Source organism: Haplochromis burtoni, unplaced genomic scaffold (assembly GCF_018398535.1).
Source record: "Haplochromis burtoni strain Fernald_Lab_line unplaced genomic scaffold, NCSU_Asbu1 Contig_660, whole genome shotgun sequence".
Lineage (NCBI taxonomy): Eukaryota > Metazoa > Chordata > Actinopteri > Cichliformes > Cichlidae > Haplochromis > Haplochromis burtoni.
The window spans coordinates 81,590-99,514 of record NW_024583021.1 but is presented as its reverse complement, the minus strand read 5'-3'; the positions used below and the strand labels follow the sequence as shown (position 1 = coordinate 99,514).

The 17,925-nt window shown below is 41.6% G+C and overlaps 2 protein-coding genes across 2 annotated transcripts in view; one reads left to right on the top strand and one right to left on the bottom strand.

The window, feature by feature from the left end:
• Window positions 1-3,503: 3,503 nt before the first annotated feature.
• LOC102294750 (nephronectin) overlaps window positions 3,504-17,925 on the bottom strand; it is a gene marked incomplete in the record, with an annotated part of 15,655 nt that continues 1,233 nt past the window's right edge. Inside the window, 11 exon segments of the mRNA XM_042215118.1 lie at window positions 3,504-4,225; window positions 4,306-4,390; window positions 4,463-4,649; window positions 4,808-4,906; window positions 5,069-5,152; window positions 7,995-8,504; window positions 10,649-10,723; window positions 11,637-11,771; window positions 11,854-11,973; window positions 12,213-12,332; window positions 13,974-14,066. Of these exon segments, the coding sequence (XP_042071052.1) occupies window positions 4,139-4,225; window positions 4,306-4,390; window positions 4,463-4,649; window positions 4,808-4,906; window positions 5,069-5,152; window positions 7,995-8,504; window positions 10,649-10,723; window positions 11,637-11,771; window positions 11,854-11,973; window positions 12,213-12,332; window positions 13,974-14,066 (1,595 nt within the window).
• LOC121812571 (nephronectin-like) lies at window positions 14,348-17,873 on the top strand. The gene is made up of 5 exons (XM_042215119.1): window positions 14,348-14,672; window positions 15,330-15,422; window positions 17,032-17,151; window positions 17,391-17,510; window positions 17,593-17,873. Exons 1-5 carry the CDS (start codon window positions 14,558-14,560, stop codon window positions 17,754-17,756), a joined length of 612 nt encoding a protein of 203 aa, XP_042071053.1. The 5' UTR covers window positions 14,348-14,557; the 3' UTR covers window positions 17,757-17,873.

Sequence of the window (17,925 nt, the reverse complement as noted above, 5' to 3'; positions counted from 1 at the left end):
GGTACAGCATTCTGCTAACACACTAGCAGCATGTGTTAAGCTCTATCAAAACATACCAAATTTGCATCTCAGAGTTTTATTATCGGTATTTGCATGTAACTACTCCTACATTACTGAATTTTAAAGATGTATTGATCTGGCATACCTGTACCCACAGGCAAATTAAATCTCTAAAATTCTTCCACGGCTTTGATGTTTGCATCACATAGTGACGAATGATGACCCAAATGCAGTTCAGTAGGCAGACAACATACATAACATAAAGCGCTTCATTAACGGCTGTTCAAGTGATCAACCAGGAAAACGTAAACAGAATCCACAGTAACAATGAAATAAGGAAAGGTTAACACACAATTTAAAACTGGAACTACTAGACATGCATAGACACAATGATTGCAATCTGAGCACTCACCACTCTTCCCACATTTTCGATCAAAGCAGCCAGCCTTGTGGGCTTTTGAACAGCATTCATCGTTTTCTTCAATTTCCAATAAACCAGGGCCAAGCCAGCTCAGATCAGGAAGAGCCCCTTTATCATGGTGCTGAATAGGTAGATGTCTTCAATGTCTTCAATAGACAGTCCCGCTAGGCACATGATGCACCACTTCTGCCACCCATAAATCGTGTATCTGGAAGGAAAGTCCCTCCAGAGCACGCAGGCTCTCCCATTCCTAGGCTTCTCGTTGAGAAAAGGATGTCAAGTGCATTAAGGGACCAGTTGATCAAAGCCATAGTTCTTCTTTACTTTTTAGAGGACAAGAGCAAGAATGAGAGGCTCTCTCAGGGTTAGAGTGAGACAAGACCAGACAAGGACATAGAAGCAGCAGCAGGAAAGATAAGGGTAAGGAGAGGGTGAAAGATGCATCCGCCTCCTCCAAAAGCCAGAGCAAAAAAAGACTGCAAGGGAAGTAAAACTTATACAAAACACTGGACACTGGGAATTAAACTGGTCCAATTAAGGGATTCTGACACAAAAGCTATAATGTTTGCTCTCAGCAGATTCAGTCCTGAATGAAAGGATCAGCGTTGATGTTCTTAAGTCTGGACTTTGTCTCTCGTTGTCTTTAGACTTGTCCTGGAGCTGCTCGCAGACGCAGATATGCCAGGCCCAAATATGAAGGTGAAGCCTTCATCAGCATGGCCTGGACTCATTAGGTAAGACACAGTCTGCTGTTTTAGATGATATCATTCTGAGACCTGTGCTGATAGTTAGTGCTATTCATTAGCACAATGAAAAGCCTCAATATAATAGAAACATCTCAAACCTCACTGATGGAGGGTGAAAGAAAAACTACAGAAATAATACTGATTCCAGCTGAACTATGATTTCAGGTTCTTGAATTGAGTTAAAGCAAATATAATGTCTTTATTATTCCCACTAAAAGTCTATAAACTTGACATCTGATGAGTTCGATCTTCTAAGTCAGTGAAATGTTGGTTGTCTGTAGGCTGACAGTCCAGGATCAGGGTGAAGGTCCATCTCAAATACTGATGATGAGCAGATAAGAGGAAGAAGTGGGAGGAGAACGATAGATAGAATTTGGTATGACACCAGAAACAGGAAGATTTTCCAGCATTCAGTGTCGTTCATCTTCTCAGGTGGTTTCCATGGTGACTCGGACTGACTGACAGGCTGCCGACCTCCATGATGATCCCTGTCTTTTGATGATGATCCGGATGCTGGTTGTATGAAAGATTGAGCTCTCTTCTGGCTGCTATGGTGTTGTGATCACTACACAGCTGGAAAAGGCAGCAGTTTTATTGGAAGTATTGTAAGGACAGGACCAAACAGAGAGATAATGATTCTGCTCCTTATGGGTGGCAGTAGCTCAGGAGGTAGAGGAGGTCATCTACTAACCAGAAGGTTGTTTGTTTGAACCCTGGCTGCTCCAGTCAAAATACTAACCTGAAGTTGCTCTCTGATGCAGCCATCAGAGCATTTACTACATTTTATTATTAACTTGGTGAAGGGAAGTGTGTCAGTTTTTTTTTAATTTATTTGAACAAATTGATATATTCCTCAAATGTCTCCAAGCAAAGCTGGTTGCACTCAAGAACTTCTGGGGACCAGTAGGGTGTCAAATGTTGGATTAGAATTGAGACTAACGACTTGTTGGACTTGTGCCCTTCTGACTATAAACACATCTTTGGTAACAGGTCTCACAAGCAATAAAGAAGCATTCTTACTTCTCAAGTTGTTTTAGGTGAAGATGTTTTACTCATAAAGATGTGAAAGTATCCATTTGAGAGGAAAATGAAATGAAATGACAAGAGGAGAGTTTGAGAAACATGTATTTTGGGGCCATAAAGTCCCATATAGATAAATAGAAATTGATTCTTTACCAGGGTGAGTCATTAAAAGGAGAGTAGTATCATTTATTCCCTTACTCCTTGTTTTCTAGCTGCTTTTGTTTTAATTTGATTATGTATGGGTTGAGTTTTGAATTTTGCCTTCAAGTGATCATTCAAGAGTTATTGCTGTGTTCTTTTTTCTTATTCTGTCTTACTGTTTGCATGAAAGACCAAAAATAAAATAAAAGGTCAGGGTAAAAATGAAGCTTCAAGCATTTTTTTGTTATTTCCACTGTCTCACTAAGAAACTGTTTAGCCCGAACTCCATTAACTACAGTGGTTTTCTGAATGACACGGGGCTCTATATACACTGAGAACAGTGCATGTTTATGCAGGCTTCATCTATTTAACACCTGTTAAATCAGAAAGAAGAAGGCAATGACCTGTTTTTTCTTCTGTTGAGTAACATTTTGTGGGCTACCAATAAGTACTTTGTACTCAGCATAACTCTAAACCAGAGTTGAAGTATTAAACCACAATAAGTCTCTTTCATATATGAAGAGAGATTACAAGACAATAAGCAACAATCCATATTAGAAATAGAGAAAGAGATGAGATAAAACATGTAGCTTCAACTCAGTGATGTTCTGTGAGGGCAAGCACTCAAACAGTGCTTGTCCAATGAAATCTAAATATAGATTGTACCAAAGTGAGAACAATCTCTCTTCTTGTATTTCAGTATTTTGACACATAAAGCTTTCTCCACTGCCTAATTGCATCCATCCTACACATGACTCCACTGCAGTTAATGATTGTATCGGGCATCAGATTTAACTCTAAGCCTTCTTGATTTACTATTTTAAACAATACTTTTTTTTATTAACAACATAAAACAACAATGTTAGATAACGGTGAAGAAGATGTACTGATAAACTGGATTACAGGACATTTTGCAGTGAAAAATGCCGAATTAAAATTCATGGATCTGTGAAAAGAGACTAACTTAATGCATATATAGATTCAGTGTAATGACTTTTGTGTTGTTGTTCTGACAGACAATATGACGTAGCTTGGCTGTAGAGTGGAGTTGGTCTACTTTGGTGATTGCGGTGTTACCGTCTTTAAACATACAGGCTTAAAGATTAACGACAGGTTTCACTCTCCACAGTCACGTGTCTCTAAACCAATAAATCTGCTGATCTAACAGGAAAGTAGCAATCAGCTTTCTGGCTGCTCCACCCATCTCTTTGTGTGCGCCCTCTGAAGCAGATGCTCACCAGGCAAATCTCTGCCCTCCTCATCCTCTCTTCCTGCATGTGAAGTTGCATCTGTCTCCCAACACAGAATATTTAGAATGATTTCTCACTCATGATTTATATGATCGATAAAGTTTATTACAACGTTACAGTGAAACAAAAAAATATGGACCTAAATATTTATTACACTCTCACTGCAGTATTTCTATGAATCGAAATCCTTGTACAAATCAGTGAAATCAGTGTGAAGTTGTAAATCTTTGTAACGATATGTTACTTTTACTACATTGATTATAAATGATAATTAATGATAATAAATCTTTGCACTCATTAACATATAAAGTAAACAGTTAAAGTAAATCTGAAACCTTTCCAAAATGAATTCTGAGTGTTTCCAAATCTTCAGTCCGGCTCATAAACAGGAACTTCTACTGTCACGCAGCACAAAATTTAAACTGAAGCACTGCTGCTGTGGCTTCACCACAAACCCACATAACTTCCTCTTCCTCTGAGGGGGCAGAAATCCTGATGCTGGGATTGCAGCAACATTGGTCCTTTAAATCATGTGACCTGAAGGTCTATATTTGGTGTCATCGACATGGCCCCCGTCTCAAAGTGACATCGTCAACAGCGATCTGTCCTCTTCGTCCAATCCTCCGCTCGACCTTGAGCAGCACCTGCACACACACACATCTGTCATCATCAGCTTCACAAACTCAGCTCAGCAACAAATTTGGGTCATGTACGTCTGCCTCACCCTGTCCAGAGAGTGTGTTGTCAAGGTGACATGCGTGTGTCTCCAACCGTGCCCACCTGTCCTACTCCAGAGGGCGGGGCCATACCTGCAGCAGCAAAAAGTGTTACAGAGGCGACTCCAGCAGGAGTTAACAGTCGTGGCACTTTGACTCGAGTACCTTTGGTCTCGTCCCTTTTTCCTGACGAACAGCTGCAGCACGCCCACGTGATGCCCCGTCAACCAATGGGAGAAGGAGAGACACAGGTCGCCATGGCTCCAGGAAGGGACTACCTGGATGGCCAGTCGAGCACCACGGATGCTTGTCTGTCCCGCCTTCAGCTCGGGGACAGATAGGTACCACCCACCTGAGACACATACGATCATCAGAGCAGAAACTGAATTGAAACTAATTCTACTTTTCACTGGGAACACATCATGTCAATCAGACATCCTTACTATGACATGAAAACGTGTGTGTGTGTGTGTGTGTGTGTGTGTGTGTGTGTGTGTGTGTGTGTGTTACCTGCAGGACTTTGAACCGTCTCCCAGTGTAGATCTCCCTCACTGTCAGACATCCAGTCACAGAGTCTGTGATTGAAGCTGCAACGGAGCTCCCCGACCTCTATGATCAAAGAAGGGAAACAGGAATGCTACTAAAGTCACCAGCTGGGGAAGTTTGATATGACCCTGTAATCTCCTCTTTTAAACAGGGAAATGAGATGTGTCTGCTTTTTAAAAATATGAATATTAACCTCCTTTATCACGCAGTGTAACCGGTGCTTACCAGGATCGTCTCTGGCATCTTCCGCGATGTTTCCCAGCTCGATGTCAAACTCCCACACGTGGTTGTGACCGGGATGTCGAGGGACTGCAGAGCACACACACACAAATAAGTAAACGATCAGTTTATCCTAAATGTATTGTTTGGTTCATGCTGATATTCAGTATTTAAAATGCTTCTAACTGCCCATCAAAGACATTCAGTCTATAAACCAACAAAAGCAAACACACCAGCACATATATAAACTAATTACTGAAATTTTTAAAAGAGAAAAATCAATGTTAGTCCTCTTCAACCGACACGCAGGCTTTGTATACACACATGTGAAAACCAGACTGAAGTCCAAAGTTTGCAGTTTTTACTTTCTTACATATCCTAAAAAAAATTTAAAGTCTAGATTAGCATGCAAAAACTGGTTTCATTTTTCTACCTTTGTTTATTTTCATGAATTTTTAACTGGAAGACATCAATCTAAGTCACTTCTTTGAATTATTTTGGCTTAGTAACAACGCAATCAGACAAAAATCTTACTTCAAGACCTCCCAGTAACGATTTACAAAAGGTAAGAATACTGGAGCAGTGATTAGCACGACTGCCTCACAGCAACACCATCCTGGGTTCGACTTCAGTGTGTGCCTTAGAAGAATCATCTTTTTTCAAAGATATTTTCTCTCACAATGAGAAAGAAGCATTGACAGGCTAGTTTTGAATTGTTTTGGAAGGAGTGTTTCAGCACTTCCTTTAAGATATTTCTCACATGTTTAAAAAAAATTCTTATTTTAAGAAATCTTACCAAGTGAAATCATCTTACTGCCAGATTATTTCGCTTGATTATAGTCTGGATCTTCTTAATTTTTTGTTTCTCATATTAAGTAGCTAATTTTTGCGTTTTGAGAGGAGGCTTCACATCCACCATGATCTTGGTGGAGCTGCTGAAGCTCTAACTGGCAGTGTGAAGCTTTATAAAACTTTAAGTAGACCAAACATACTGAAACATGAAGGTTAGCTTCAACGCTATTGTATCTCCTGCTTGACCTTCTTTCGTTTTTGACTGTTTTTGATATTTTTTACTTTGTTGCATCTTCTCAATCGAGCATTAAAGTCAAATGAAAATAGAAATTTCTTTATTTTTGTAATCAAGTATTTCATGTTAAAAAGTACTCTAAGTGTTTCATTTGACATTACTGTGAAATTCAACAACACACCAACTAATTTAATTTGTTTTTTCTTTCTGCTTTAACCTCCTAAGACCCGAACTCTTCCACGACATGCATTTTTAATTTTTCTTTGATATTTGGGCATATTGGGACCCGATGAATGTAAAAACAAAGAATTACCTTTTTTTTTTCAACCTTATTTTTGTTTTTAAGAAAAATAAGAGCCACATATGAGGATATTCGTTTAAAATTTTGATAGAACAGTAGCAGTATAATGTCCTCGTAAGTGGATATCAGGCCCCTGTACACCAAAATTGAGTATTTTAGTCTAAATAACTAAATCAATAATAATGTGATGTCCACATATGTGGACGCCAGGTCCTAGGATGTTAATATTAAATGGCCTGCATTTATATAGCGCTTTTTTAGTCCTTAAGGACCCCAAAGCGCTTTACACTACATTCACACACTGGCAATAGCAAGCTACATTGTAGCCACAGCTGGCCTGGGGCGCACTGACAGAGGCAAGGCACAGGACACAGGCGCCACCGGGCCCTCTGACCACCACCAGTAGGCAAACATGGGGTTAGTATCTTGCCCAAGGATATTTGGCATGCAGCCAGGAGGCAGCCTGGGATCGAACCACCAACCTTCTGATTAGTGGCTGACCTGCTCTGCCACCTGAGCTACAGCCACCCCAATTAGAATTTACACAAGTGTTGGACTTTCTTTTCCATCCATCCATCTTCTTCCGCTTTATCCGGGGTCGGGTCGCAGGGTCAGCAGCCTAAGCAAAGAGGCCCAGACCTCCCTCTCCCCAGCCACCTCCTCCAGCTTATCCGGGGGAATACCAAGGCATTCCCAGGCCAGCCAAGAGATATAATCTCTCCAGCGTGTCCTGGGTCTGCCCTGGGGCCTCCTCCCGGTGGGACATGCCCAGAACACCTCACCCAGGAGGCCCCCAGGGGGCATCCTTGTCAGATGCCCGAATCACCTACTCTGGCTCCTTTCGATGTGGAGCAGCAGCTGCTCTACTCTGAGCCCCTCCCGGATGGCCGAACTTCTCACCCTATCTCTAAGGGAGAGGCCAGCCACCCTTCGGAGGAAGCTCATTTCCGCCGCTTGTATCCGCGATCTCGTTCTTTCGGTCACTACCCACAGCTCGTGGCCATAGGTGAGGGTAGGGACGTAGATCGACCGGTAAATTGAGAGCTTCGCTTTTACACTCAGCTCCCTCTTCACCACGACGGACCGTTGCAGCGTCTGCATTACTGCAGCTGCAGCCCCAATCCGTCTGTCGATCTCCGGCTCCCTTCTCCCATCACTCGCGAACAAGACCCCGAGATACTTGAACTCCTCCACTTGGGGCAGGAACTCATCCCCGACTCAGAGTGGGCTTTCTTTTTTCTTTTTCTATTTTTACTGGTCAACATTCAGACCTGCATCTCTCCCAAATTACAGACACTGAGTCACTTTTACGTTGGGGTCCGTGGAAAGTTCAGACTTTAGTCCTTAATAGTTTTTGAGAAACTGATGATTTCAGTGTTTGAAAAAATGTCCTGAAAGTTGATGAACTGGCTTTAAAAATAAAAGTATTTGATACATGAAGCTAACATTTCACAGCAAACATTTTATAACATTAACTTTGTACTTGGCCATAATGAAACACAGCAACAAGAGTGACTTCTTCCCAATTAATTAATAAACAGTGTGATTGGGCGAGCTCATACTCGGCAGGTCCGTGGATGTGTGCTGTGTTTGTGTGTCCTTACTGTGCACGTCTCCTCGCTGCTTTTGTGTCACGTCTTTGTTGATCTTGTTGTTCACCGTGGTGGTTTGCAGCGAGGTACTCGGCAGCACTGTAGTGAATGCTGGTGTTGTTGTTGTTGGAGGAGGAGGAGAAGAAGGTGTCGTCTGGGTTGTAGTTAGCAGAGTGGTGGGTGTAGTTGAACTTGCAGTGATGGTAGTAACATTTGTTGTTGTACTAGGAGTAGTAATAGCAGAAGTGGTGGACGGAGGAGGCGTTGTGGGAGTTGTCGTATCCATTTCAGTTGTAGTAGTAGCAGCAAGTGTTGTTGTTGTAGTGGCAGTAACTGGTGTAGCAGTGGTATCAGTTATAGGTGTTGGAGTGGTGGTCATAACATCAGTGGATGTAGACAGGGAGGTTGTTGGGATGGGAGTAGTTGTGGTGGTTGGAGGAGATGTAGCGGTAGTGATGATGGTGGAGGTCATGGGAGTTGTAGTTCTTGGTCTCTGCGGTTCTACCGTCACTTTGGGGATGGCTATGAGTAAAACAAAGAAAGTGAACTTTACTGCTGCCTCAGAGTTTGAGGCCAAAAACAAAACTTGTTTCAAATATCTTTTATTGAGAGCAAATGTAATTATAGTTATTGTAAATTCACATAACATAACTTATGCTCCTTTTTTTTCTCTGAACAAAAACAAAACTTGCAGTCGGGGGAACTGCTGACATGCTTAAAAACAGTGTAAACCTCAGGGCGGGCAGGCAGGTGGAAAATGAGTGGTTGTTAGGCGATATTTGTACAGTCTGGATAAATTGTGTGCCATTAACTGATACACAAGAGGCATAAGACCAATAAAACAACTGGAACAAGAACTAGTGTGCTGGGACGTAAAGAAGTGAATTTAATCTTTCCATCAGCTGTAAAGAAGAGAAAGAGATTCAGGTTTCCTTCATGTTTCCATGCTGTTGATCTACACAGGCTGTTCTCAGACCCAACTTTATATTATATAATCTGTTTGTCTGTCTATTGTTTGTCTGCTAAGACATCATATTTAGACTTTGTGTGATGTTAGTCCAATGACAGCATTTCAGAGAGAATTTAAATAGTTTTAACTTGTATCTTTTAACACAGGTTCTCTCCTGTGAAATACAACTTTTTTTAAAAACCTATATACTAATAGGTAAGTGTACACTAATATATAATATATATTACTGTTGGCAAACGATTAAAATATTGAATCAGATTCATCACTGGGCTACTGTGCATTAATATTGATTAGTCACGATTAAATATCATTCATTTTTATTCTATATTAATCGCATTTCATTTTGCATGAGCAAACAAACTCAAGAAAAAGGGAAAATATACGCACTTAACGTGTTTATTGAACAGCTTGAACATTCACGTTAACAAAAAACTCTGTAAACATTTATCCACTCTCTCTCTGGCACTTCAAGTCCTTGAAATGAGGAACCAAAGCTATGTAAAGAGCGTGTTCTCATTGATATTAATAGGTCTGCAGTTTGTTGCAATCCACATGGCATTGTGGCGACTTATGTTGTGATTTGGCGCTATATAAATAAAATTGAATTGAATTGAATTGAATTGTTTCAGTCAATATGTCCGAGGTAGACTTACTGAGTCCCCTGCTCCGTGAGTGGTTTGTCGCAAGCTGGGTGATGCATTAGCCAAAGTCCTAGCACCATCCCAGACTAATGTATGCTTTGGGTCAATGTGAAATTTTAAGCTCAAAGTGCTTCGGTGAAAAGAAAATTCCTTCTGGCACAATGTGCATAATGCTTTATGTCGGTCGACTGCTCCGTCTTGTTATTTTTTAATACTCAAATTTCCCATTGAGAAATCATTATCATCTTCCATATAGAGTTGATTGGTTCAGCTGCCCGTCACTACCAGATCAACTGCCTATTTGCGAATGTGCATAGGTAACTCTACTTGGACAAACTGCCCGAAATGTGTTAGCTGAAATATTTCAGGGATTTTGAGTCATTCTGTGCTCCAGATGCGTTAATTACATTAAACATTTTAATCGCGTTGACCGTGATGGCGGATTAATTTGCTTTAACGCGTTATTTTGACAGCACTAATTAAAACATAATACTATAGAAGATTATGAAATCCAACCTCAAAGGAAAAAATTCACATGGCATATTGCACTGTGTCATTATTTATTTAAATCTAAACCAGAAGCAGTGTGTGAAGATATGACAAAGCCAGTGTTCATTATGTTGTTTCAGCCCAAAGTGGAGCTAATTATAAGCTCAACACCTTTTTTAAAGTTTTGTGTTTTTGGTGGGGAAATTTACAGAAGCAAAGCTGAAGTTCAGCTCAGACTTTGAAGCAGATTTTATCATTGAAATGTGTCTGACTGGTGCCTGCAGTTCACCAACACCTGCCTCTCATCTGTCCTGAGTAGCAATAAAAGAGTCAGAAGACAGAGGCTGAAGGAAGGTCTGGGACACTACCGAATCAACAGATCTAAACTTTTTTCCATCATTTTACTTTACCGTGCTGATTATATGATTGTGTGAAATGCAGCATACAACTTCAGAACTCGACAGATTTCTCTTTTTATTTGAAACGACAAGAAAAGTCTAAAGAATAAACCCTAACCTAACCTTTTAAGAGATGGACAGGTGTTTGTGATAAAGAGCTGTTTTTACCTTTGCAGCTGCCGTCTTTACACTTGCACTTTGGAGACGATGGATTCAGAGAGCAGAACGGACGAGTGTCCTTATCTGGTAACAAAGAGAGAAACGAGGAAGAAGCGCCTTCTTTTCTTTTTTCTTTTAACTTCTAACAAATTAAACTTCATTCTGATTAAGTCTGAAGAATAAGTTATTTACAACACCAGAAATCAGTCTAAAAAATGAATTCGACTAACAAAGCATATTTTTATGGCTAAAACAGCAGATAAAACATTCCATTAAAACAAGCAGCAACCTCCAGAACTAAAAATAAAGCCAGCATGGAATTGATAGACTGCAGTCCCTCTAATGTCCACTTGAGGGCCCCCTAAACTCAGTCAGTCCCCACAGACTCAGATGTCAAACTGGCCAACTTCACAGCAGACTAAACATGTTTACAGCCTGCTACAAAAAACAAAAACCATTTTGGTCTTTATAGATCATTGGAAACAGGCAGATGTCGCTGCTAGCTGTCTGCTAGGCTCCACCTCAGGTAACTAGAGTCCCTGAACTGGACCTGTGGCATGTTTGTCATATTATGCTGTTAGCATATCGGAACATTTTACATGTGATTGTCTGACCGCTAATATGGCTGCTGTGAAGTTAATTGCAGTAAACCTATCTAACTATGGGTTAGATATTTAGATAGGTGTGATGCACCCATACAGTCTTGTGATGCTGCTTGCAAACCAAATACACTAGCATTAACTGATAAGTTAAAACTTCACCTTCTTGTCCAAATATGGTCACTTCCCCCCCAAAAATAAATAAATTAATTAATTAATTAATTAATTAATTAATTAATTGAAACAGCAGGGCAGTGGCTAAAATGCTAAAGAGTCTATGTACAGCCACAGTGACTTAGCAGGGAGTTTTGTGAATAGTTAAGACATATTTATGTATAAGAAGAAATGAAAGCTCTGTAAAATCACATTTTATTTTATTTTACGGGTTTTAGCCTCACCGATACAGGTGTACCGCCCGTTGATGTACACGAGTCTGAAGCCCAGGTGACATTTACAGATGAAGCTCCCGAAAGTGTTCACGCACTTTCTGCGACGAGGACACACGCCTCCACCCAAGAAACACTCGTCGATGTCTGAACAGAAAGAAAAAGGTGGAGGACGAAAGATGATCCTGCACTTCTTCATCCAGGAATTTAAAAAAGCAAGCTAACTTACCGACGCAGGTGCGTCTGTCTGGACCCAGGCGTAACCCTGGCGATGGACAGGTGCATCGCACTGCCCCTTTGATCACCTCACAGCCATACTGACAGTTGGCATGGTAACAGGTTTGGGTATCTGCGAGCGTACAGACACCAAAAAAAATCCAAGTATGACTCACAGAGAAAAATAAACAGGACAAAAAGGATTATAATGTTTGTCTTTACTAAGAGACAACTCATAAAACACTCTGCACAAGAAAAACAAGTAGGCCTCATAAAGCTGGTGACTGCACTGTGTTTTAGCTTATAGCTCACACTGAACACGTGCATAAATACTTCTGCGAAAGGGAATCGAACGCTCGATGAGTAACTCACTCCTGCAGCTGCCGTCCGGCTGCAGCACGTACCCGTCCACGCAGTAACACTTGTAGCTGCCTGGCGTGTTCATGCAGCGGTGTTTGCAGGGCCGAGGCTTCACGCCACACTCGTTCAGATCTGAAACTCACACACACAGAGGGGGTATTAAACATAAAACTCCTCCCTGTTTTCACTCATCTTGTCAGCCTGCGGGATTAACCTTTGACCTTAAGCCCTGAGCATTTTAAATAAGTGTGTGTTTGTAAAAACACCTCTTGCTCTGAGACAAAAAGTGCATTCCAGGTGGAACAAATCACCCACTCCTCAGGTAAACACCTGGTTTAACCCTTTATTACCACAGGCTCAGTAGCAGGGCCATTTTACAAGCGCTCTTTAAATTTCCATTTGTGCTACAGACAAACTTGAATCATTTTTGGAAAGGAGAGAAGACGGGCTTTATGCTGACAGTTGATTTATCGTGGCAGCACAGAGGAAAATCAGCTCCAAATAGATTTTGCCATGTGCGCTTCACATTTTGGGCTCGAGAGAAAACTGAAATGGTTCCTGAAAGAAGAGAATTATTTTAGAATTTTGCAATTTTGTGTGTTAAAGGGTTAAGTTATCTAAATGAAAGGAAGACAGAGCGGTGTGCTCTGAAGTGTTGGAGAAACATCTGAGTTTAGATAAACTCAGGACTGAAACCATCATAAGCAGGACGGTCGTGTCCTCTCAAAGACAGAAGTCCAAACACACACGCTGTGTGACAGAGTGTCTCTGGGGGGGTCTCCAGATGCTGTTTTATGGTCAGGATATGAGTCATAATGAAGCCTCTAATCAGGACATTAACACTGTGTGTGGGTGGAGTAGGCCTAAGATTAGAAACAGTAGTTAGAGTGTGTTTGTGTGTTTTGGGGGTCTTCAGGTAAAACACGCCCTTGCAGGTCAAACAAACATGACAGGAATGCATCTGTTTTGTTGAGGCAAAACAGATGCATGATGGGCAATCTGATCTCTGTGAAACCAGGAGTCCACATCTGGACCAGCTCCCTGCAGATGTGCTGAAGAGTTCTCACTTTGTGAGCTAACTTTATGAGCAATCTCCTATTCTGTCAGGTTATTAAAAGGCAGTTTTATATCTATCTTGATTTAGAAACACACCTGTGAGGTTCACTGCTGCACTGCTCATGCACTGAGGTTAATTTAGAAGCAGATCCACAGTCAAGTTTTAACATGCAGCTTTCGTACTTTCTTCTCTGTACCCACACACACTAGCAAAAATCACACTAGCAAGATGTGACTGAAGTCCAGACTTCCGGCTTTAATTCAAATGGGTTTAACAAAAGTGCTCAGGAATCACAGCCATTTTTACCCAGTTGACTGACATCAACTGCTTGAAAGGCAGCTATGCTAACCACTATACCTCCAACATTCACAACCACCAAACAAACATGAATGAATGACTAAAGGCAAAGGCTTCACAACAAGGTGCAAAACACTGGTTAAATTCAAAAACATGAAGGTGAGATGAGACATTTTTATCAGAATGATGGAGGATAGAAACGGGCAATGATCCAAAGCACCACAGTATCTATCTCTGCCATGGTATGGCATGGCCAGTTTAAAAAAAATGTGATATTCCTTATTAACAGCAACACAGCATCTGTGCATCACTCATATCTAAATGTAACACCTCCATTTAATTACAAATGCATAAAAATAGAGAAGTTTGAATAGGTACGTCTGAACCTGGTGTACTCTGTGCTGAGTAAAAAGACATACCTTGGTTACACGCCTTTCCCGTGTATCCTGGGTGACATTTGCACTGGTCTGGTTTCACACACTCTCCATGTTTACAGCCCTGCTGGCAGTGAGCTGCACACACACACACACACACACAGAGAGGGTGTTAACATACACTGAATCATGTACAAACATATGTCAGGCTGACTGGCTGCAGATCAGTTTTCAGTCCTAAATAAAATAACACACTCACACACACACACACACACACACACACACACACACACACACACACGACACCTCACCGCACGCACCACACCAGCACACCACCTCTCTCCACTACACACATCACACACTCTGACTCTCTCTCTCTCTCTCTCTCTCTCCACACAGTCACAACTATACAGGCGACATAAAAAAGTCATGGAGCCACAGAGTAGTTTTTTTAAAGCCTCAAGTCATATTTTTCCCTCAGATTGTTTCTGTGTCTTTCTTGTTGTCCTAACAGTTCATTGGATTTTTGTTCATCCACAGGGTCACATGACCCCGTGCAGGCAGCAACACCCCCCCACAACGCCCCAATCCTAACAACATGATATGATCCTCAAACATGCTGTGTGTTCATGTGTGCTTGCAGCTGGGCGGACCAGGCCACGTTGTCCCGTGGACTCTGTCGCTATGGAAACAGCGTGGAGTGCTGCTGGGGCTGGAAACAGTTGGACTGGGGGCGATGTGAACGTAAGGACACACATTTATACGTCCTTTCAGTGAAGTCAGTCTAAAATCCTCCCTAACCAACTGATCAGCCAGTGGACTTTCCTTTTAACCTACTTAATGCGACTGCTGATAGCTGTTAAAGACACAGACTGTATATAGAAGAAGGCAGTAGATACAGTGATGTCACTTGTAGTTTTTTTTTTTAACCTGCATATTTTTAAGCTTCAGTTTTAGCTTTTGTGATCAGGCATTTGTTGGTTTGTGAGGTCAGACATGATGGTATTTCAACCCTAGGGTTCAGCGATCAGCTGTCAGCTAATGCTAGCAAGCTAGCATCCCCAGCAAAACCAGCATGTTGGTTAGAGAAAGTTTACATTTGTTTCAATGGGGGACCACAGTCAGACTGGTGATGGAAACCAGTCGACAAATAAACTGGACTGTGTTGACTGATGGTTCTTTGTTAAACCAGCAGCTGCTTGGAAGGAAGGAAATCAGCTTTAACTGTGTTTTTGTGAATCTGTTCAGGGTTTAAACACTGAAGGAGCAGCTGCAGAGACCGGAGTGTGTTATTTTATTTAGGACTGAAAACTGATCTGCAGCCAGTCAGCCTGACATATGTTTGTACATGATTCAGTGTATGTTAACACCCTCTCTGTGTGTGTGTGTGTGTGTGTGCAGCTCACTGCCAGCAGGGCTGTAAACATGGAGAGTGTGTGAAACCAGACCAGTGCAAATGTCACCCAGGATACACGGGAAAGGCGTGTAACCAAGGTATGTCTTTTTACTCAGCACAGAGTACACCAGGTTCAGACGTACCTATTCAAACTTCTCTATTTTTATGCATTTGTAATTAAATGGAGGTGTTACATTTAGATATGAGTGATGCACAGATGCTGTGTTGCTGTTAATAAGGAATATCACATTTTTTAAAACTGGCCATGCCATACCATGGCAGAGATAGATACTGTGGTGCTTTGGATCATTGCCCGTTTCTATCCTCCATCATTCTGATAAAAATGTCTCATCTCACCTTCATGTTTTTGAATTTAACCAGTGTTTTGCACCTTGTTGTGAAGCCTTTGCCTTTAGTCATTCATTCATGTTTGTTTGGTGGTTGTGAATGTTGGAGGTATAGTGGTTAGCATAGCTGCCTTTCAAGCAGTTGATGTCAGTCAACTGGGTAAAAATGGCTGTGATTCCTGAGCACTTTTGTTAAACCCATTTGAATTAAAGCCGGAAGTCTGTACTTCAGTCACATCTTGCTAGTGTGATTTTTGCTAGTGTGTGTGGGTACAGAGAAGAAAGTACGAAAGCTGCATGTTAAAACTTGACTGTGGATCTGCTTCTAAATTAACCTCAGTGCATGAGCAGTGCAGCAGTGAACCTCACAGGTGTGTTTCTAAATTAAGATAGATATAAAACTGCCTTTTAATAACCTGACAGAATAGGAGATTGCTCATAAAGTTAGCTCACAAAGTGAGAACTCTTCAGCACATCTGCAGGGAGCTGGTCCAGATGTGGACTCCTGGTTTCACAGAGATCAGATTGCCCATCATGCATCTGTTTTGCCTCAACAAAACAGATGCATTCCTGTCATGTTTGTTTGACCTGCAAGGGCGTGTTTTACCTGAAGACCCCCAAAACACACAAACACACTCTAACTACTGTTTCTAATCTTAGGCCTACTCCACCCACACACAGTGTTAATGTCCTGATTAGAGGCTTCATTATGACTCATATCCTGACCATAAAACAGCATCTGGAGACCCCCCCAGAGACACTCTGTCACACAGCGTGTGTGTTTGGACTTCTGTCTTTGAGAGGACACGACCATCCTGCTTATGATGGTTTCAGTCCTGAGTTTATCTAAACTCAGATGTTTCTCCAACACTTAGATAACTTAACCCTTTAACACACAAAATTGCAAAATTCTAAAATAATTCTCTTCTTTCAGGAACCATTTCAGTTTTCTCTCGAGCCCAAAATGTGAAGCGCACATGGCAAAATCTATTTGGAGCTGATTTTCCTCTGTGCTGCCACGATAAATCAACTGTCAGCATAAAGCCCGTCTTCTCTCCTTTCCAAAAATGATTCAAGTTTGTCTGTAGCACAAATGGAAATTTAAAGAGCGCTTGTAAAATGGCCCTGCTACTGAGCCTGTGGTAATAAAGGGTTAAACCAGGTGTTTACCTGAGGAGTGGGTGATTTGTTCCACCTGGAATGCACTTTTTGTCTCAGAGCAAGAGGTGTTTTTACAAACACACACTTATTTAAAATGCTCAGGGCTTAAGGTCAAAGGTTAATCCCGCAGGCTGACAAGATGAGTGAAAACAGGGAGGAGTTTTATGTTTAATACCCCCTCTGTGTGTGTGAGTTTCAGATCTGAACGAGTGTGGCGTGAAGCCTCGGCCCTGCAAACACCGCTGCATGAACACGCCAGGCAGCTACAAGTGTTACTGCGTGGACGGGTACGTGCTGCAGCCGGACGGCAGCTGCAGGAGTGAGTTACTCATCGAGCGTTCGATTCCCTTTCGCAGAAGTATTTATGCACGTGTTCAGTGTGAGCTATAAGCTAAAACACAGTGCAGTCACCAGCTTTATGAGGCCTACTTGTTTTTCTTGTGCAGAGTGTTTTATGAGTTGTCTCTTAGTAAAGACAAACATTATAATCCTTTTTGTCCTGTTTATTTTTCTCTGTGAGTCATACTTGGATTTTTTTTGGTGTCTGTACGCTCGCAGATACCCAAACCTGTTACCATGCCAACTGTCAGTATGGCTGTGAGGTGATCAAAGGGGCAGTGCGATGCACCTGTCCATCGCCAGGGTTACGCCTGGGTCCAGACAGACGCACCTGCGTCGGTAAGTTAGCTTGCTTTTTTAAATTCCTGGATGAAGAAGTGCAGGATCATCTTTCGTCCTCCACCTTTTTCTTTCTGTTCAGACATCGACGAGTGTTTCTTGGGTGGAGGCGTGTGTCCTCGTCGCAGAAAGTGCGTGAACACTTTCGGGAGCTTCATCTGTAAATGTCACCTGGGCTTCAGACTCGTGTACATCAACGGGCGGTACACCTGTATCGGTGAGGCTAAAACCCGTAAAATAAAATAAAATGTGATTTTACAGAGCTTTCATTTCTTCTTATACATAAATATGTCTTAACTATTCACAAAACTCCCTGCTAAGTCACTGTGGCTGTACATAGACTCTTTAGCATTTTAGCCACTGCCCTGCTGTTTCAATTAATTAATTAATTAATTAATTAATATCTCTCTCCCCA

Coding starts and splice junctions, on each gene's coding strand:
- LOC121812571 (XM_042215119.1), top strand. CDS start 14,558: ATGTGTGCTTGCAGCTGGGCGGACCAGGCCACGTTGTCCCGTGGACTC. Junction 14,673..15,329: donor GGACTGGGGGCGATGTGAAC/GTAAGGACACAC, acceptor GTGTGTGTGCAG/CTCACTGCCAGCAGGGCTGT. Junction 17,152..17,390: donor GCCGGACGGCAGCTGCAGGA/GTGAGTTACTCA, acceptor GTACGCTCGCAG/ATACCCAAACCTGTTACCAT.